Below are 23,006 nucleotides of genomic sequence, written 5' to 3'. Positions count from 1 at the left end.
AGGGTGAGGTCAAAAGAGCGAAGAATTGATAAGTAAGGTGGAAAGAAATGAATCGAAGGCAGACGTTGGGAGGTTGAAGATGCCAAATACACTGAGTGGTGAGCCAGCATCAGGAAATTAGCTTATCAAGGTGTCAAGCTCATTGATGAACTCTCTAAGGGCACCTGGTGGGAAATAGATGACAACAATGCTATGCTTGAGAGGACAAGTGACAGTGACAGCATACAACTTAAATGAGGAGATTGACAGGTGAGGGAGTAAAACAGAAAATGTCTACTTAGTTTATCACTCTCTGTGAAGATATGAATACCTTTTGGGTATCGCCATGGAGATACACACAAGTTAAATTCACCGGACATGAGTTTATGTTATGCATCTAACTGTATTAAAAACATTTCCATTCTTTCTCTGTACTGAACACAGTGATAAAGGATGGGGGTGACATTTACCTCTCCCATTGTGAAAGACATTGATTCATGGTATTACGGATACCTCATAAGGACCAGGTACAGTACCTTTGGAACATATTCAGACCCCTTGACTTGTTACACTTTTTGTTACATTACAGCCTTATTCTAAAATTTATTAATCAAATAAATTCCTCAGCAAACTACACACAATAGCCCATAATGACAAAGTAAAAACAGTTTTTTAGAATTTTTTTCACACTAATAAAAAATAAAAAAACAGAAGTACCTTATTTACTTAGGTATTCAGACCCATTGTTAGGAGACTTGAAATTGAGCTCGGGTCCATCCTGTTTCTATTGATAATCCTTAAGATGTTTCTACAACTTGATTTGAGTCCACCTGTGTGAAATTCAATTGATTGGATATGATTAGGAAATGCACACACCTGTCTATACAGTGCCTTGCAAAAGTATTCATCCGCCTTCGTGGTTTATTTTGTTGCATTACGATCTGTAATTTAAATTAATTTTTATTTGGATTTCATGTAAAGGACACACACAAAATAGTCCAAATTTGTGAAGTGAAATGAAAAAAAGTACTCAAAAAACAGAAAAGTGGTGTGTGCATATGTATTCACCCCCTTTGCTATGAAGCCTCTATATAAGATCTGGGGCAACCAATTACCTTCGGGAGTCACATAATTAGTTAAATAATTCCCACCAGTGTGCAATCTAAGTGTCACATTATCTGTCACATGATCTCAGTATATACAGTGGAGAGAAGTATTTGATACACTGCCGATTTTGCAGGTTTTCCTACTTACAAAGCATGTAATTCTGTCATTTTTCTCATAGGTACACTTCAACTATCAGTGATGGAATCTAAAACAAAAATCCAGAAAATCACATTGTATGAATTTTAAGTAATTAATTTGCATTTTATTGCATGACATAAGTATTTGATCACCTACCAACCAGTAAGAATTCCGTCTCTCACAGACCTGTTAGTTTTTCTTTAAGAAGCCCTCCTGTTCTGCACCTGTTTGAACTCGTTACCTGTATAAAAGACACCTGTCCACACACTCAAACAGACTCCAACCTCTCCACAATGGCCAAAGAGCTGTGTAAGGACATCAGGGATAAAATTGTAGACACCATTCTGTATACTTCTGACCCTTCTTAAGACACTGTGTTAACAACCCTCCAGGCGAGCTTCAATGCCATACAACTCTCCCTCCGTGGCCTCCAATTGCCCTTAAATACAAGTAAAACTAAATGAATGCTCTTCAACCGATCGCTGCCTGCACCTGCCCGCCTGTCCAACATCACTACTCTGGACGGCTCTGACTTAGAATATGTGGACAACTACAAATACCTTGGTGTCTGGTTAGACTGTAAACTCTCCTTCCATACTCACAGTAAACATATCCAATCCAAAGTTAAATCTAGAATTGGCTTCCTATTTCGCAACAAAGCATCCTTCACTCATGCTGCCAAACATGCCCCTGTAAAACTGACCATCCTACCAATCTTCGACTTCGGCAATGTAATTTACAAAATAGCCTCCAATACCCTACTCAATAAATTGGATGCAGTCTATCACAGCGCCATCCGTTTTGTCACCAAAGCCCCATATACTACCCACCACTGTGACCTGTATGATCTCGTTGGCTGGCCCTCGCTTCATTCTCGTCGCCAAACACACTGGCTCCAGGTCATCTACAAGACCCTGCTATCTCAGACCCTGCTATCCCCTTATCTCAGCTCGCTGGTCACCATAGCAGCACCCACCTGTAGCACGCACTCCAGCAGGTATATCTCTCTGGTCACCCCCAAAACCAATTCTTCCTTTGGCCGCCTCTCCTTCCAGTTCTCTGCTGCCAATGACTGGAACGAACTACAAACATCTCTGAAACTGGAAACACTTATCTCCCTCACTAGCTTTAAGCACCAGCTGTCAGAGCAGCTCATAGATTACTGCACCTATACATAGCCCATCTATAATTTAGCCCAAACAACTACCTCTTTTCGTACTTTATACTGCATTTATTTATTTATTTAGCTCCTTTGCACCCTGTTATTATTAAATAAATAAAGAAACAAAGACCAATTAGCTATCCAAACAAGTCAAGGACAAAGTTGTGGAGAACTACAGATCAAGGTTGGGTTATAAAAAAACATCCGAAACGTTGAACATCCCATGGAGCACCATTAAATCCATTATTAAAAAATGGAACAACAAGCCTGTCAAGAGAGGGCCACCCACCAAAACTCACGGACCAGGAAAGGAGGGCATTAATCAGAGGAAACAAAGAGACCAAAGATAAGCTGAAGGAGCTGCTAAGCTCCACAGCGGTGATTGGAGTATCAGTCCATAGGACCACTAAGCCGTACACTCCACAGAGCTGGGCTTTACGGAAGAGTGTCCAGAAAAAAAGCCATTGCTTAAAGAAAAAAATATGTAAACACGTTTGGTGTTCCCATAAAGGCATGTGGGAGACTCACCAAACATATGGAAGAAGGTACTCTGGTCAGATGAGACTAAAATTGAGCTTTTTGTCCATCAAGGAAAACTATATGTCTGGCGCCAACCCAACACCTCATCACTCCGAGAACCTCATCCACATAGTGGTGGCAGCATCATGCTATGGGGATGTTTTTCATCAGCAAGGACTGGGAAACTGATTAGAAATGAAGGAATGATGGATGGCGTTAAATACAGGGAAATTCTTGAGGGACACCTGTTTCCAGAGATTTGAGACTGGGACAGAGGTTCACCTTCAAGCAGGACAATGACCCTAAGCATATTGCTAAAGCAACACTCAAGTGGTCTAAGGGGAAACATTTAAATGTCTTGGAATGGGCTAGTCAAAGCCCAGACCTCAATCCAATTGACAATCTGTGGTATGTGTGGTATGACTTAAAGATTGCTGTACACCAGCGGAACCCATCCAACTTGAAGGAGCTGGAGCAGTTTTGCCTTGAAGAATGGGCAAAAATCCCAGTGGCTAGATGTGCCAAGCTTATACTCCAAGATACTTGCATCTGTAATTCCTGCAAAAGGTGGCTCTGCAAAGTATTGACTTTGGGGGGTGAATAGTTTTGCACGCTCAAGTTTTCTGTTTTTTGTCTTAGTTCTTGTTTGTTACACAATAACAAATATTTTGCATCTTCAAAGTGGTAGGCAATTTTAATTCCAGGTTGTAAGGCAACAAAATAGGAAAAATACCAAGGAGGGTGAATACTTTCGCAAGCCACTGTATAAGGTCCCACAGTTGACAGTGCATGTAAGAGCAAAAACCAAGCCATGAGGTCAAATAAATTGTCTGTAGAGCTCTGAGACAGGATTGTGTCAAGGCACAGATCTGAGGAAGGGTACCAAAACATTTCTGCAGCATTGAAGGTCCCCAACAACACAGTGGCCTCCATCAATATTAAATGGAAGAAGTCGGGGGAGAATAGATTTGGTCAGACAGGTGACCAAGAACCCGATTTTCATTCTGACAGAGCTCTAGAGTTCCTCTGTGGAGATGGGAGATCCTCCCAGAAGGACAACCAACTCTGCAGCACTCCATCAATTAGGCCTTTATGGTAGAGTGTCCAGATAGAAGCCACTCCTCACTAAAAGGCACATGACAGCCTGCTTGGAGCTTGCCAAAAGGCGCTTAAAGGACTCAGACCATGAGAAACAAGATTCTCTAGTCTGATGAAAGCAAGATTGAACTCTTTGGCCTGAATGCCAAGCATCACTTCTGGAATAAACCTGGCACCATCCCTACGGTGAAGCACCGTGGTGGCAGCATCATGCTGTGCGGATGTTTTTCAGCGGCACGGCCTGGGAGACTAGTCAAAATTAAGGAAAAGATTAAAGGAGCAAAGTACAGAGAGATCCTTGATGAAAAACCGCTCCAGAGCGCTCAGACAGGGGCGAAGGTTCACCTTCCAATAGGACCACGCCTCTAAGTACACAGCCAAGACAAGGCAGGAGTGGCTTCGGGACAATTTTCCAAATGTCCTTGAGAGGCCCAGCCAGAGCCCGGACTTGAACTCAATCGAACATCTCTGGAGAGACCTGAAAATAGTTGTGCAGCAACGCTCCCCATCCAACCTGACAGAGCTGGAGAGCATCTATAGAGGAGAATGGGAGAAACTCCCTAAATACAGGTGTGCCAAGTTTGTCATAACCAAGAAGATTCGATGCTGTAATCACTGCCAAAGGTGATTCAACAAAGTACTGAGTAAAGGGTCTAAATACTTATGTTAATGTGATATTTCAGTTTTTCATTTTGAATAACTTAGCAAAAAAATCAAAAAAACATTTTTTTCTTCGTCATTATGGAGTATTGGGTGTAGATTGATGAGGGAAAAAAATATTGAATCATTTTTAGAATAAGGCTGTAACGTAACAAAATGTGTAAAAAGTCAATGGGTCTGAATACTTTCCGAAAGCACTGTACGTAACTTAATGGATGAAAATGGTGGTTGTACACCAGTGAGACCCCATTGAGCAATATACATTTTTGAAGAAAATAACTGGTAGGCATATGTCATTGTAATGTACAGGCGTTCTGTTGGTGATGGAGATGCTGTTGATGGTTGAAAAATGTCTGCGCGTAATGACACAATACTTCTCTGCCATAAACATTACCTCAATGGGGACACATGGGGGTCAGTACGGCAACATAACAGGTATGTCTAGGTGTGAAACAGAACAAAATAAAACATGGCTTCTACTGCTTCAAATCACCATCACCACAACAACTTAACGATGATAAGCCATAATATGTCACTGAAGTGTCTCCCTGCCCTCTCAAGGACATGCTTTAGACCATATCCTCTCCCCTAAATTTAAAATGTGGAAGAGGTCTCTCACACAGTTTTAAATCTAAGAGATGACTTATGAAAAGGCAAATTATTTATGAAAAGCTGTTTAACTTCCTTCGATGATTCATACTACCATATAGTAAGTAATAACAATCCATAACGTAAAAAGCTTGCCAACTGCATCCGTTTCCATTTTAATGCCAGAACTTGAATATACAGTCATCCTTCTTGATTATAGCTCCCCCATTTTTTTTTGGACTATGCAATTAGGAACTTGACAGTCTTTTGACCTGCAGATAGGAACCTGTTGCCTCATTTGTGAGAGGTTAAATTCATATTTACCCCACATGATGGTAGGGTATTGTTGAAATCCTCAGGAATCCCTTCAGGTAAAATTATATAACACTGGACTCCACCCACTCAGAAACAAATAGAAACAAAATGCGAGGATAGTGGACTTTAACATCTTGGGAAGTAAATCATTTTTTCTCTCAGGATGGTGAAGGCTGAAACTAATAGAGGCCAAAGGTTGATTTCCACAATGACTGCACATGTATTTTTCGGTGTGTCTTTTTTACTCAGCCTATCCCCAGGTTACCGCATGCAGGATGATGAATACCACAGATTATACAGTGAGATAGATTCAACTTGTCTTATGTTTTATTGAGGCCAAAGAGGTGCTGCGAGAGAGAGATGAAAGTGAGAGGGAATTAAATGGAGACGTGGTGAAATTTGGAGAGAGTGGTAGAAAGTGGTATGATATACGTGCAGAGACAGTAAGAGATATATACAGAGACGGAGAGAGACAGAAAGAGAGACAGAGACAGGGGTGAAAGGGTATGAAAGAGAATTTGAGACAAAAGGAGAGGCAAAATATCAGGATATGGAAAAAGAAAGGGGGAAAAGATAAAGCACTGGCAGAGGGAGACATGAAGCTATTAGGAATAGAGAATGTAGGAAAAACAAAAATAGAGAATCTCTGCAAGAAGGAGAGCGGGAGAGAGCAGAGGGCAGAGGAGGATGAGATGTAGGACAATGATATATCGCTTGCTGGCAGGCTCAATTTGTCATGACATTATTGTGAGGGAAATGGAATTGAAGAGTTACATACAGGGGCACTGGAAGAGGACAGGAGGTCAGGGGCGGCAGCACTAGAGTCAGAGAGGACTGATAAGAGTGGACAGTAATCGAGATAAACTCCTGGGACCCCTTTACCCTTTGACCAAGACAGGCATCACATCTCCTTTTGGATCTTCACTGCTTCACAGTGCCCTGAACTCTCTACGGATTTACTGGGAGATCTACGGCTGACCCAAATTATTGGACTGGTTGATTGTTTGGTCAATAGGCTGTTGGCTGACCAATATTTTTTTTGTCGAGCAGTAGCAAATATACAGATATCTTTTTATGGCACACGAGACACCTGTGTTATTCGCGCTCATCTCAGTGAACTAATCCATTGTGGAGGCTGAGACGAATCAATTGCAGAGGCTGCGCAGATGGCACAGTCCAAGAAGAAGGGGAGTGTGGCTGCACAATGCACGTCTCTCTCCAGAATGCGCTCTCTCCCGCAAATTCATTGTTTCATAACTTCATTGTGTGAATTGTTTGCCTTTCATTGTTAGTGTCTATCAATTCCTCATTACATACAGTACCAGACAAAAGTTTGGACACACCAACTCATTCAAGGGTTTTTCTTTATATTTGCTATGTTTTACATTGTAGAATAATAGTGAAGACATCAGAACTATGAAATAACACATATGGAATCATGTAGTAACCATAAAAATGTTAAACAAATCAAAATACATTTTATATTTCAGATTCTTCAAAGTAGCCATCCTTTGCCTTGATGACAGCTTTGCACACTCTTGGCATTTTTTCAATCAGCTTCACGTGGAATGGATTGCAACCGTCTAGAAGGAGTTCCCACACGTACTGTGCACTTGTTGCCTGCTTTTCCTTCACTCTGCAGTCCAACTCAAACCATCTCAATTGGGTTGAGGTCAGGTGGTTGTGGAGGCCAGGTCATCTGATGCAGCACTCCATCACTCTCCTTCTTGGTCAAATAGCCCTTACACAGCATGGAGGTGTGTTGGGTCATTGTCCTGTTGGAACACAAATGATAGCCCACTAAGCACAAACCAGATGGGATGGCATATCACTGCAGAATGCTGTGGTAGCCATGCTGGTTAAGCTTGCCTTGAATTCTAAATAAATCACAGACAGTGTCACCAGCAAAGCACCCCCACACCATCACACCTCCTCCTCCATGCTTCATGGTGGGAACCACACATGCAGAGATTATCCGTTCACCTACTCCACGTCTCACAAATACATGGTGGTTGGAACCAAAAATGTCAAATTTGGACTCATCAGACCAAAGGACAGATTTACACCAGTTGCAGCCCATTATTTGGGCAGCAATCTGAGATGCAGTTAACTCTAATGAACTTATCCTCTGCAGCAGAGTTAACTCTGGGCCTTCCTCTCCTGTGGCGGTCCTCATGAGAGCCAGTTTCATCATAACGCTTGATGATTTTTGCGACTGCACTTGAAGAAACTTTCAAAGTTCTTCAAATTTTTGGATTGACTGACCTTCATGTCTTAAAGTAATGATGGACTGTCATTTCTCATTGCTTATTTGAGCTGTTCTTCCCATAATATGGACTTGGTCTTTTACAAAATAGGGCTATCTTCTGTATACCACCCCTACCTTGTCACAACACAATTGATTGGCTCAAACACATTAAGAAGGAAGTCAATTCCACAAATTAGCTTTAAACAAGGCACACCTTAATTGAAATGCATTCCAGGTGACTACCTCATGAAGCTGGTTGAGAGAATGGCAAGAACCTAAAATACATTTTGATTTGTCACTTTTTGGGGTTACAACATATTTCCATATGTGTTATTTCATAGTTTGATGTCTTCACTATTATTCTACAATGTAGAGAACAATAAAAATAAAGAAAAATGCTGGAATGAGTAGGTGTGTCCTAACTTTTGACCGGTACTATATATCACTAATAGTACATTTACCGTTAATTCCTATAATTTCAAATCTACAATGTTTGTTTGGTTATGGTAACAACCTATGCTACAATTGTGTGAAACAAGAATATGGTTTATTTCAGTCCATTTCCGAGTTTTGTCAATTTAGTCATTATGTTGTGTTTGGAGCGCTCCTGTCAATGTTGAGTAAGGACTCACACCTGATTACGCATAGAACTAGATGTATAGGCTATCTGGCCTATACAAATGGAGGCATATACATTTGTCCATTTGGGGATCTGATAGTATTTCTGATTGACTTAATTTACCACCACTAATGAGCTGTTGAGATTCTCAGAGTAATTTTTTCATCACCTCAAACAGCAAGCAAAGTCTGTTTTTACATCCATTGAGACTGACAATAATTCCTCAATGTATATCAAAATCTTTCACACTCCCCCTTTCGACAACCACTCAGTGTGAAAGGGAAAAATGTCAGGATCTGATCCAGTGGAAACGTCATAAAACAGGCCTGATTACTTCTTATCCATTGCGCAAATAGCTTACAGCTGTGTCTGTCCCAAGCTCACTGGCATGGGAAACTCTGAGGGCCCAGAATATTTCAGGCAATGTTGCAAGGAGCTTCAGGCCGGACCCAAGTTAATAGTTGAAACAATGTTGCAAGGAGCTTCAAGCTGGACAAAAATTAATGTGTCGGGACAGGTTATGTTTTTATTTCTTATGGTTATCTTGATCTCTGGCTCCCTCTTGAGTCATTTGTGTCTTATTTCATCAAACAGTGAGCTTAAAATATTAGACTAAATCAATGCATATATAGTTGATTTTATTAAAACACATAGGGTGTCTGTCTATATATGGAAAAATACATGTAAAAACATTTCCAACAATTGATTGGTCGAAATAACAGACGACTTTTGGTCGACCAAGATCTTTTTTCATCAGAGACAGCTCTAATCTGATTGCATCCATTGCTTGTATCTCATCACCAAGACAAGATGGTGCATTGGGCAATTAGACCTACAAGCAAATCAAAAGGGGACCAGGTGGTGAGGAACTTTGTATTCATTCATTCTTGTCTGAATGAAAATATATTCATATCTAGACTGGAAATTACCACAAGCCAATATACTGTTTACAGTATGTACTGCACACTTGCATATCGGCGTTATACCAGTACAGAGATCTAAGTTATTGGTTTCAGCTAGAGAAAGGGGCTAATTCTACCATCAAAAATCCTTTCATATGTACAAATTAATAGAAATGCATTAAAACGTTTACAACACATATTACAAATAATTATAGGAGATCAAAAAAATGAGTGGATATTTACAATAATTAAATTCTACAGTGATTTGTAAAATTATTCAGAACCCTTGGATTTCATCACAATTGTATGTGTTACAAAGTGGGATTAAAACCGATTCAGTTGTAATGTTTTGTTAACAATCTACACAAAATACTTTAATGTCAAAGTGGAAGAAAAATTTTAACTTTAAAAAAAAGTTTAATAGAAAATAAATAATTAAAATATAGTTGTTGCATAAGTATTCAGCTCCCTGAGTCAAACATGTTAGAACCACCTTTGGCATTGATTACTGCTGTTAGTCATCTTGGTTGAGTCTACAAGTGCTTTGCAGGCATGGATTGTGCAATATTTGCCCATTATTCCTTTCAAAATTCTTCAAGATCTGTCAAGATCAAAAGTCATGCCATATATTTTCAAGAAGATTTAAGTCAAAATTGCAACTTAGCCACTCAGGAACATTCACTGTCTTTTGAGTAAGCAACTCCAGTGTAGATTTGGTCACGTGTTGTCCTTTGATACACTGCCGATTTTGCAGGTCTTCCTACTTACAAAGCATGTAGAGGTCTGTAATTTTTATCATAGGTATACTTCAACTGTGAGAGACGGAATCTAAAAAAAAAATCCAGAAAATCACATTGTATGATTTTTAAGTAATTCATTTACATTTTATTGCATGATATAAGTATTTGATACATCAGAAAAGCAGAACTTAATATTTGGTACAGAAAGCTTTGTTTGCAACTACAGAGATCATACATTTTCATGTAGTTCTTGACCAGGTTTGCACACACTGCAGCAGGGATTTTGGCGCACTCCTCCATACAGACCTTCTCCAGATCCTTCAGGTTTCGGGGCTGTCGCTGGGCAATACGGACTTTCAGCTCCCTCCAAAGATGTTCTATTGGGTTCAGGTCTGGAGACTGGCTAGGCCACTCCAGGACCTTGAGATGCTTCTTACGGAGCCACTCCTTAGTTTCCCTGGCTGTGTGTTTTGTGTCGTTGTCATGCTGGAAGACCCAGCCACGACCTATCTTCAATGCTCCTACTGAGGGAAGGAGGTTGTTGGCCAAGATCTTGCGATACATGGCCCTATCCATCCTCCCCTCAATACGGTGCAGTCGTCCTGTCCCCTTTGCAGAAAAGCATCCCCAAAGAATTATGTTTCTTCCTCCATACTTCATGGTTGGGATGGTGCTCTTGGGGTTGTACTCATCCTTCTTCTTCCTCTAAACACGGCGAGTGGAGTTTAGACCAAAAAGCTCTATTTTTGTTTCATCAGACCACATAACCTTCTCCCATTCCTCCTCTGGATCATCCAGATGGTCAGTGGCAAACTTCAGACGGACCTGGACATGCGCTGGCTTGAGCAGGGGGACCTTGCGTGCGCTGCAGGATTTTAATCCATGACGGCGTAGTGTGTTACTAATGGTTTTCATTGATACTGTGGTCCCAGCTCTCTTCAGGTCATTGATCAGGTCCTGCCGTGTAGTTCTGGGCTGATCCCTCACCTTCCTCATGATCATTGATGCCCTACGAGGTGAGATCTTGCATGGAGCCCCAGACAGAGGGTGATTGACCGTCATCTTGAACTTCTTCCATTTTCGAATAATTGCGCCAACAGTTGTTGCCTTCTCACCAAGCTGCTTGCCTATTGTCCTGTAGCCCACCCCAGCCTTGTGCAGGTCTACAATTTTATCCCTGATGTCCTTACACAGCTCTCTGGTCTTGGCCATTGTGGAGAGGTTGGAGTCTGTTTGATTGAGTGTGTGGACAGGTGTCTTTTATACAGGTAACGAGTTCAAACAGTTGCAGTTAATACAGGTAATGAGTGGAGAACAGGGGGCCTTCTTAAAGAAAAACTAACAGGTCTGTGAGAGTCGGAATTCTTACTGGTTACATGCTTTGTAAGCAGGAAACACTGCCGATTTTGCAGGTTATCAAATACTTTTTCTCCCCACTGTATATATAAAATCCATTTTAATCCCACTGTAACACAATAAAACGTGAAAAAATCAGAGGGGTTTGAATACTTTTGCAAGGCACTGTATATCCTCATTAAAAACATTCTTCTCACGTAATATCTTCTGGGATAACAAAATATCCCCATGCTGCTTCTGCTGCAATAACAAAACCAGCATGGGGGAAATTGAGTCCTCTATTCAATGTCTAACACTTACCTTGCTATTAGCCGACTCAAAGTGCTACTTTATGTGCCCAAAATTAAGAGTTCACTTCTTCCAAATGACGCCGCTCAAGCAATCAACACCAGAGACCTTCATTATCATTCTGGCCAGTCTAATTGAGCTGGAGACTTTTGGGGGGATAGCTGTGCTGAGACATTTCATTATGTTTAAAATGCTAATGCTGAAAACAGTGTTGGACATGCTTAATTATAATCATCCCCTTTCAATAACACTGTGGGTGGGATTGCAGCTGAGTGGCAGTGATGGGATCATAGAAAGGGATAGGCCCTTGTGCTTAGTGAGCATGAAAGCTTATTTTTGATGCCATCGTTGTGTTCTGTGTGTGTTGAGGCAATGAATCGTGCTGTGATTACAAATACAGGTCATGTCCAGCCCTTTCCATCTTATAGCAGTAGATTCAGGAAGGGTCAAAGGTAGAAGATTACCATCTGTGACTATGTGGACAATGGGGAGAGTGAATTATTGTACTCTTGGGAAAGAGTTGAGGCTATGGAGAATGGCTGTGAGAATAAAGTGATAATAGATGCAAGAGGGAGAGTCACTAAATAAGAGAGTGGACCTGAGCGGTTAGGGTTTAATATAATAAGAATGTTAACACTACGGAAGATAAAGATAGAGTTAGAGGGGACACTGGGGAGAAGGTAGACCTAAACAAATAGAGAAAGATTGAGATATCAATACCACAGACTGATACCTAGGTAAATGGGAAGAATAGAGTAGACCTTGGACCGGAGTAGTTATCTTAGCACCTTTTCACAGGGATACAAATAAGGTTGGTGGACCCTTGAGCAAGATGACACAGTGCTACTGAGTGCTAGTAATGCTCTTAACATCCACATTGCCTTTCACTGAAGTCTGGACATAATGGACATAATATAAGTGGGCATAATATCCAGACACTAATTTCCTACTACTCTATATCATACCTATAACTCACTGACTTCAACAAAATAATAAGGAAGGATATATACACTGAATAAAACTATACACACAACATGTTAAGTGTTGGTCCCATGTTTCATGAGCTGAAATAAAGGATCCCATACATTTTCCATACACATAAAAAGCTTACTTCTCTCAAATGTTGTCCAGAAATTAGTTTACACCCCTGTTAGTGAGATTTCCCAGTACCTAGTTTTTTGTTGGGTTGACAGCATGGGCAATGTATTCAACCTTTTCTGGCCCATGGTGTTGCATGTGAATGTTTATCCAACCTGTTGTAACTACCCATCCCGTGTCCGGGATCGTTGTCATCATCTGACACTAATTAGCATAACGCAACGGACATAAATATTACTAGAAAATATTCCTATTCATGAAAATCACAAGTGAAATATATTGAAACACAGCTTAGCCTTTTGTTAATCACCCTGTCGTCTCAGATTTTGAAAATATGCTTTACAGCCAAAGCAAGACATGCATTTGTGTAAGTTTATCGATAGCCTAGCATAGCATTATGTCCAGCTAGCAGTAGTCAACTTGGTCACGAAAATCAGAAAAGCAATCAAATTAAATTGTTTACCTTTGATGAGCTTCGGATGTTTTCACTCACGAGACTCCCAGTTAGATAGCAAATGTTCCTTTTTTCCAAAAATATTATTTTTGTAGGCAAAATAGCTCCGTTTGTTCTTCACGTTTGGCTGAGAAATTGACCGGAAATTGCGGTCAAGAAAACGCTGGAAAAAATTCCAAATTAGCTCCATAATATCGACAGAAACATGGCAAACGTTGTTTATAATCAATCCTCAATGTGTTTTTCAAATATCTATTTGATAATATATCAACTGGGACAGTTGGCTTTTCAGTAGGACCGAGAGGAAAAATGGCTACCGCTGTATTTTACGCAAGAATCACTCTGAGAGCCATCAGGTGACCACTTACGCAATGTTGTCGTTTACGCTCATTCTTCAACATAAATGCGTAAAACTATGTCAAAATGCTATAGACACCTTGGGGAATACGTAGAAAAAGGAATCTGGTTGATAGCCCATTCACTGCTCAATAGGGACACATCGGAACGCAGAGCTTTCAAAACATGAGTCACTTCCGGATTGGATTTTTCTCAGGCTTTCGCCTGCAATATCAGTTCTGTTATACTCACAGACAATATTTTTACAGTTTTGGAAACTGTAGAGTGTTTTCTATCCTAAGCTGTCAATTATATGCATATTCTAGCATCTTGTCCTGACAAAATAGCATTTACTCTGGGAACTTTATTTTTCCAAAAATGAAAATACTGCCCCTAGTTACATGAAGTTGGAAAAGAGACCCTTAAACCCATACTTGGACCACACACCCACTCCACTGAAGAGCAGGCTAGTGATGGCTTTGCAACGCTTGCAGTTAGCCACTGATTCCTTCCTAACCACTCATTGTCAAATTTTTGATTTCCAACTTGTTGTCTAATGTTTATGTCCAATGGCCAATGAGCACTGATACGTTTTATGTATGATTTATCTTCATATGACAAGGATTGAAAAGCATTTACCAGTAGATTGTCAACATGATTCATGATGATGACTGCTTGTCTAGCTTCCTAGCTAAGATTTTGAAAGTATGATGTTGACATGATCAGTCCAATAAATGTTACGGTAGATATAACGTGACTTGACTGCATTTTATCTGTGGCCAATGACCTTGAGCCTTCTTAGATGGCACTTCTAATGACATTTTTAGCTCTTCCCGTAGATTTTGCGGTGATGTAGTGTCCCCGTGAGTGACAGAACATTGAGCCAATCACGGCGCAACTAGAGAACATTACCAACCCTTACGCTCCATATTTTCCACTGACTGCCCCACCACCACAGAAAGCAATGAGCTAGGCTGAAACACCTGCATTTTGGAGCTGCCTTACCTAAAAAAGCAAAAAAGAGACCTTGTTTGTATGGAGCTTTATTAACTCAAAAAATGTTTATTTATTTTTTTACATTGTTTCCAAACTTATACGTGACACGTATTAATGCAAAAATAACATGCAAAAAAAAAAAACAGGCAACACACAACAAATATTTGCATGTATATACAGTACCAGTCAAAGGTTTGGACACACCTACTCATTCAAGGGTCATTCTTTATTTGGACTATTTTCAACATTGTAAAATAATAGTGAGGACATCAAAACTATAAAATAACACATATGGAATCAGGGAGTAACCAAAAAAGTATTAAACAAATCAAAATATATTTTATATTTGAGATTCTTCGAAGTAGCCACCTTTTGCCTTGATGACAGCTTTGCACAGTCTTGACATTCTCTCAACAAGCTTCATAAGGAAGTCACCTGGAATGCATTTTAATCAACAGGTGTGCCTTGTAAAAAGTTAATTTGTGGAATGTCTTTCCTTCTTAATGCGTTTGAGCCAATCAGTTGTGTTGTGACAAGGTAGGGGTGGTATACAGAAGATAGCCCTATTTGGTAAAATATCAAGTCCATATCATGGCAAGAACAGCTCAAATAAGCAAAGAGAAACGACAGTCCATCATTACTTTAAGACATGAAGGTCAGTCAACGTGGAAAATTTCAAGACATTTTTAAGTTTCTTCAAGTGCAGTCAAAAAAAACATCAAGCGTTATGATGAAACTGGCTCTCATGAGGAGTGCCACAGGAAAGGAAGACCCAGAGTTACTTTGCTGCAGAGGATAAGTTAATTAGAGTTACATTGCAGCCCAAATAAATGCTTCACAGATTTGAAGTAACAGACACATATCACAACATCAATTGTTCAGGGAAAACTGCGTGATTCAGGCCAAATTGTTGCAAAGAAACCACTACTAAAGGAGACAATAAGAATAAGATACTTGCTCAGGACAAGAAATACAAGCAAAGAACATTAGACTGGTAAAAATATGTCCTTTGAGTCCAAATGTTTTATTTTTGGTGTCTTTGGGAGAATCAGAGTAGGTGAACGGTTGATCTCCGCATGTGTATGAAGTGAAGTGAAGCATTGAGGAGGTTTGATGGTGTGGGGGTGCTTTGCTGGTGACACCGTCTGTGATTTATTTAGAATTCAAGGCATTCAATGTTTTTCTACAGGACAATGACCCAACACACCTCCAGGCTGTGTAAGGGCTATTTGACCAAGAAGGAGAGTGATGGAGTGCTGCATCAGATGACCTGGCCTCCACAATAACACAACCTCAACCCAATTGAGATGGTTTAGGAACAAGTTGGATCGCAGAGTGAACGAAAAGCCGGCAACAAGTGCTCAGTATATGTGGGAACTCCTTCAAGACGGTTGGAAAAACATTTCACGTGAAGCTGGCTGAGAGAATGCCAAGAGTGTGCAAAGCTGTCAGCAAGGCTAAGGGGAGCTAATTTTAAGAATCTAAAATATATTTCGATTTGTTTAACACTTTTTTGGTTACTACATAATTCCATATGTTATTTCATAGCTTTGATGTAGAAAATAGCACAAATAAAGAAAAACCCTTGAATGAGTAGGTGTGTCTAAACTTTTGGCTGGTACTATATATATATATATATATATATATATATATATATATATATATATATATATATATATATTTTTTTTATTTTATTTTTTTTTTTTGTGTGTTTTTTTGCTAAACAGGTGGGGCTCAAAAGCCCTGAATGATGGGTCGTCACTGTTCCCTGGTGCCATAGGGCATTTTAAAACCCTGATGATAAATGAGTTCACAGAGGTCTGCAATTGTTTTGATTGATTTATTAAATAAACTTGTTTATGATGGCTGTGATGTTAGTGATGTTCTAATGTAATGTACTTGTTCATTTTATTATATTTTACTTTATTGGCTCAGGGTACCATTGAAAATGAGACCCTGGTCTCAATTGAGCTCCCCTGATTAAAAAAGTTAATAAATCAAAATAACATGACCATTTGACCTTTCAGTTAATCCCAAACAGAAAATAAGGAAAGTATAATGGTGGTCAACACACCACTCACCTGGTGGATGAACACCTGTGCTCCTCGGGGATTCATGAGCAGCACGGCCCGCCGCAGAGTGTCCCGGTAGCGATTGAGCTCCTCGGTCCGCATGGTGCTGAACAGGTTGGTGAACACCCTGCTCACATTGCGGTCCACCCTCTGCAGAGACACGTCCAGACCCTGCCGAGACGCCTGGTCCAGGAATGTTTGCAACCCACGGATGTCTGACAGAGAAGCAGAAACAAACAGTTCAAAATGCAGCCAAAAATATCAGGAGGTGCAACTGTAACTAGGTTTAACTGTTTAACTGATTATTTTATTAATTTTTTTGTTCAAAACATTGACATTTAGGTCCAAAGGGCCTTCCAGGAAAAACGAGAGATGCGCTTCCCTTCTCTGGAGGATATTGGACAGGTTTTCAGGAATTTTCATTCTCAGCTCTCAGCTCATTTCAGTGGCAACAAAAGTGAACAGCTTTCAGCAACCAGCATCAAACAGATGTGCTTAATTTTGTTATAAGCCAGCATATCAATTGTGTTTTATATAAATATTTTTCTACCCCTTTTTCGTGGTATCCAATTGGTAGTTACAGTATTGTCTCATCGCTGCAACTCCTGTACAGACTCGGGAGAGGCGAAGGTGCGACCGTGTCAGCATGCACTGCGCCCGGCCCGCCACAGGAGTCACTAGTGCGTGATGGGACAAGGACATCCCTGCCAGCCAACTCCCCTAACACGGATGACGTGGGCCAATTGTGCGCCGCCCCATGGCTCTCCCAGTCGTGGCCTGCTGCGACAGAGCCTGGACTCAAACCCAGAATCTCTAGTGGCACAGCTAGCACTGAGATGCAGTGCCTTAGACCAATGCGCCACTCGGGAGGCAATATTAATTGTGTTTTAACAGGTATTTGAGTTTCTGTTATGATGCTTCAGTTTCAATGCACAGTTTTTCTCTGTTTATAGGTCACAGCCAGTGAAGAGGCGGGTGTGCAATCTCCCTGAGAAATGTGGAGGGAAACCTCTCCAGAGAGTTTCTACTGAACAGGCAAATCAAAGGTGAATGGAAACCGGACTCTCCAACGAGAATAATGAAGCCTACATCTGTAGCTGCAGCCTTACCAAATGTCAAAATGGGTTTTTAAAGAGAGGTGAACCATGCCGTTTGCAGAGTGTCTCACTTCCCACAGTGGGAATAGTGGCAATCTGCTGTGTGTGGGTTTGAGTTTTTTTCCAAATCTTCTCTCCTTGCACCTCTAGAGGATTGATGAGTCATTCAATACCCTCATCAGTGTTCAGAGTAAACAGTCTCACCCAGCCACACGCATACACAAATGCACGCACGCTCACACGCACGCACGCACGCTCGCTAACACCCACGCACGCACGCACACACACCCACTGTATATCAGACAGCATACACACATACTGTACACTAGAGTGGGTAGAGAGCTGACCGTGGTAATATACACTGAACAAAAATATAAACGCAACATGTAAAGTGTTGGTCCCATGTTTCATGAGCTGAAGTAAAATATCCCAGAAAGGTTCCATGCACACAAGAAGCTTACTTCTCTCAAATGTTGTGCACAAATTTGTTTATATTCCTGTTAGTGAGCATTTCTCCTATTGCCAAGATAATCCATCCACTTGACAGGTGTGGAATATCAATAAACTGATCAAACATCACGATCACTCCACAGATGAAATAAAAGGCCACTCTAAAATGTGCAGTTTTGTCATGTAATACAATTCCACAGATGTCTCAAGTTTTGAGGGAGCATGCAATTGGCATGCTGACTGCAGGAATGTTCACCAGAGCTGTTTCCAGAGAAATCTTAATTTCTCTACCATAAACTGTATCCAACGTTGTTTTACAGAATTTGGCAGTACGTCCAACCGGCCTCACAACTGCCCAGTACCTCCACATCCGGCTTCTTCACCTGAGGGATTGTCAGAGGGGAGAAGGGGGCTCCACAGTGGGCCCCTGCCCAGTCATGTGAAATCCATAGATTAGGGCCTAATTACTTTATTTCAACTGACTGATTTCATGTTACTCAGCAAAATCTTTGAAATTGTTTCATGTTGCGTTCATATATTTGTTCAGTATATGTTGTGTTTATACTACTCAGGGTCACAAAGGGAAAATACAATAACAAGAAAACACTTGACCAATTCATGAAGAAGACCGATATTGTGCACATCTTCTGCTTTCTCCTTGTGATTCTTTGGGCAAAACTATTGGTCCATGTCTGGCCACAATAACCTCATTTCACAATGAACAAATGCACAGAACCAGGAATGTCATTTGTGTTGTACTTTCCAAACTGTACTCTTCATAGCTTAGAAACATTGTATTTCTCATTTTGAAGAAATGCTTCTTGCTCTCTCTCTCTCGCTCTCTCTTGCTCTTTCTCTCATACACTCTCTCTCACACTCTCTCACACTCTCTCTCTCACATTCTCTCTCTCTCTCACATTTGCTCACACACACTCTCTCTCACGCTTCCTGCCCTCTCTCGCTCTCTCTCTTGCTCTCTCTCGCTCTTTCTCTCAGTCTCTCTCTCACACACACTCTCTCTCTCTCTCACACTCTCGCACATTCTCTCTCTCTCACACACTCTCTCTCTCTCACACACACACTCTCTCTCTCTCTCTCTCACACACACACACACACACACACACACACACACACTCTCACACGCACTCTCTCTCTCTCACATTATCTTTCTCTCACACGCTTCTTGCCCTCTCTCTCTCTTTCTTTCTCTCTCTCGCAGTGCATGCTGGGAGTTTTTTTGGAGTTTGAGTGTTTGGTTGGGGTCTGTCCTAACTTTTTTTCTTGATTTTGTTCTTGGTCTTTTCTTTAAATTTTATTTTCTATGGTGGATGGTTAATGTATTATTTGTTTTAGCGGTATCCACAGGTTTTTTCAAAGTTAGGGTGGAATAGGACAGATTAAATTTCCTGGGGTTTGGAAGGTGTGGTGTGCGTGATGGCTTCTCAGCGTAGCGCGGAGGAGACGCTGTCGATACGGCACGGATTCAGGTGTGTTCCTGAGAATGGAGTTAAAGTGGAGGAGGTTCTGCTTGCAGTTGGTGAACAGGTAGGAGCTGAATTTATACATTCTGCATCCTGAATGAACAAAGCTGTGGTTGTGTTCATGAAAAGAGCAAATTTGGTTGGTAGGCTAATTGCTAGTGGAATATTTGTAAGGGGTGTGTTGGTGCCAATTTTGCCTGTTTCTAACCCTTCGACAAGGGTGGTAGTTGCGTTTATTACAGATGATCAAATCAGGAAAGAGCTGAGTCGTTTTGCTAGCGGTTTTCGTGTACTGTCGGAAGGTTTTCAGGCAGATGCCGTTAAGCACGTTGTTTCATTCCGGAGGCAAGTGTTTATGTTTCTGAATAACAATGAGCAACAGCTAAATGTGCATTTTAGAGTGAGGCATGGGGAGTGGCTCTACACAGGGTTTGCCAGCACAGATAGTCTAGTGTTTTGAGTGTGGGGATTTGGGGCATAAGAGCTTTGCGTGCCCACATAAGGGCCGTAGAAAAGGTGAGGGCACAAACGCCAGTGAGGGAAATCTAGGTCAACGTGCAGGGGGAAATGAGATGCAGAGGCTGGGCCTAGTCATGCCAGGGATGGTGGTGTAGATGAGGCTGGGCCTAGTCATGCCAGGGATGGTGGTGTAGATGAGGCTGGGCCTAGTCATGCCAGGGATGGTGGTGTAGATGAGGCTGGGCCTAGTCAGGCTAGAGATGGTGGGGTAGCTGAGGCTGGGTCTAGTCATGCTATGGATGGTGGTGTAACGGAGGCTGGGTCTAGTCATGCTATGGATGGTGGGGTAGCTGAGGCTGGGTCTAGTCATGCTATGGATGGTGGTGTATCAGAGGCTGGGTCTAGTCATGCTATGGATGGTGGGGTAGTTGAGGCTGGGTCTAGTCATGCTATGGATGGTGGTGTATCAGAGGCTTTGTCTAGTCAGGCTATGGATGGTGGTGTATCAGAGGCTGTGTCTAGTCAGGCTATGGATGGTGGTGTATCAGAGGCTGGGTCTAGTCATACTATGGAGGGTGGAGTGGATGAGGCTGGGTCTAGTCAGGTTATGCTTGTGGATGAGGAGAGTATAGTGGGGAAGTGTAAGAGACTGGGGGAGGGGGGAGAAGGGTGTCAAGTGGAAAAGGAAAAATAGGGAGAAGAAAGGAGGGGGGAGTGGAGAGGCTGGTGTGGTCAAAGGCACCAAGGAACCTTTGCCTGGTGCTGGGAGCAGGGGCCCTGACCAGAGAGGAAGGGCAGGTGGTCAGGATGGGAGATGAAGATGAGGAGGAAAGTGAGTCTGAGGAGGAAGATGATGAGGAGTTTTTTTTCAGACTCCTCTTCAATGGGTCCAGAGCTGGCAGCCAGTCAAGCAGAGGGGTCAAAGTACATGTTGAGGGAACTAACAAGGTCCCTGAATGACACCAAGGGGAAAAACGTTAATCTTGAGGCCTTTTTTTCTAATCCGAAAAAGTTTGTAAGATCAGTACAACATGCTATGAAAAATGAGGGACATGGTGTCTTCTCACCCAGGAAACGGTTTAGGTTGAGGAAGTGGGTAAAGGTCTACCTTCAGACACTGTTTAGATGTATAGTTTCTTTCTGGCACTGGGGCTTTTTGAGCTTTGCTATTGGTCTCTTTCTTTGCTGGCTTCACTTCCACTTCTTATGGAGACTCTTCGGGTAGGCTCGCTCAATATAAATGGCACCAGAGATGCAGGAAAGAGGAGTGTGTTGGGTGAATTTGTAAAACCAAAAAAAGTACAGGTGTTGTTTCTGCAGGAGACACATAGTGTTGTGTTAAATGAAGTTGACTGGGGGCTATGGTGGAAAGGGGCAAGTGTGTTGAGTCATGGGACAAATTTTTGTGCAGGGGTGGCAGTTCTTTTTGTACCGGGTCTGTCTAACAATTTGCTCCTCAAAGGAGGTGTGTAGGGGTAGGCTGCTTGTTGTAAAAGCAGAAATTAACAACATGGGTTTTGTCTTTATAAATGTGTATGCACCTAACACAGGGAGCGAGGGGGGTTCTATTTGGGTGTCTTAGACAGGAACTCTCACAGGTAGCGCCTGAGGAGACGCTGGTGGTCGGCGGGGACTGGAACTGTACAATGGATTTTACGAAAAACAGAAATGGGGAAGAGCCTCATTCAGTGTCAGTGGGAGTGTTAAGGGACATCATTAATCAGTTCGACCTAGTGGATGTTTGGAGAACTAAACATCCCAACACAAGACAGTATACATGGGTGAAGGTTTTTGGGGCTAGGGTGAGTGCAGCCCGACTTGGTCGTTTTGACATGTCCAGGAATCGGAGCAATAGGCTGTTGGGCGCTACCATTCTCCCGGTGGGGTTTTCGGATCAACACATAACCATGGCTCGGCTATCTATTTCACCATGGCCCCGGCAGGCATCCTATTGGAAGTTTAATGTAAAGCTCTTACAAGATACCACTTTTTGCTTCAGTTAGCAGACCTTTTGAGAAAGGTGGGGGCAGCGAAGAGAGGAGAATGAGTCTCTGAGTCAATGGTGGGATGTAGGGAAAGTACAAATTTGGCTTTTCAATCAACAGTATACAGCTCTCTCATCCTCAGAGGCTAGGAGAGTATTGGGGGAACTAGAGCGTTGTATTGGTGAGTTGGAGGTAGAGATGGTGGGGCAAGGCAATGTAGGCCTCCAGGCTAATTTAACTGAATTACGTAGGGACCTTGGTAGTTTTTTCCAAGTTAAAACAAAGGGAGCACTTGTAAGAGCTACGTTCTCTATGCTCAAGGAGATGGACGCTCCCAGCTCCTTCTTCTTTGGTTTGGAAAGACAGAGCGGTGAAGCCAAGGGTATGCATTGTCTACGGCTGTCTGATGGGCAGGTGACCTCTGTAGTCGGAGAGATGCGGGAGCGAACTGTGGAGTTTTAACCTGAGTTGTATAGGGCAGAAATGTGTGATCCTGTGTGCTCAGGTCTTGTTTGCAGAACACCCTAAGCTCTCTCTGGCACAGAGGGATGAAATGGACATTACTCTGTTGTCCCATGAACTGGCATAGGCCGTAACCCAGATGTCGTCGATGGACTCCCAGTGGAGTTTTATAAAACAGTCTGGGGAATAATTGGAATGGACTTCTTTTGCTTGTTGCGTGAATGTGTCGGGGTAGGAGAGTCGCCGATGAGCTGCCGTCGGGCAGCTCTGACTCTCCTGCCCAAAAAAGGGGGCTTGTGTGAACTTAAGAACTGGAAGCCTGTGGCATTGCTCTGTGCGGACTACACGATATTTGCCAAGGTCCTCTCTAACAGACTGAAGTCCCATCTGGACTCGA

General features: G+C 41.9%; 1 protein-coding gene across 1 annotated transcript in view; it reads right to left on the bottom strand.

Annotated features, from left to right (window-relative positions):
• The window catches only part of LOC110502511 (glutamate receptor ionotropic, delta-1), a 450,947-nt gene that overhangs the window by 149,026 nt on the left and 278,915 nt on the right, over positions 1-23,006 (bottom strand). Inside the window, exon 4 of the mRNA XM_036960054.1 lies at positions 16,685-16,890. Within this exon, the coding sequence (XP_036815949.1) occupies positions 16,685-16,890 (206 nt within the window). The remainder of the gene's footprint in view (positions 1-16,684; positions 16,891-23,006) is intronic.

The sequence above is a fragment of the Oncorhynchus mykiss genome, chromosome 23, assembly GCF_013265735.2.
Source record: "Oncorhynchus mykiss isolate Arlee chromosome 23, USDA_OmykA_1.1, whole genome shotgun sequence".
Lineage (NCBI taxonomy): Eukaryota > Metazoa > Chordata > Actinopteri > Salmoniformes > Salmonidae > Oncorhynchus > Oncorhynchus mykiss.
The sequence above is the reverse complement of the archived record's forward strand: the minus strand, read 5'-3'. Positions and strand labels throughout refer to the sequence as shown.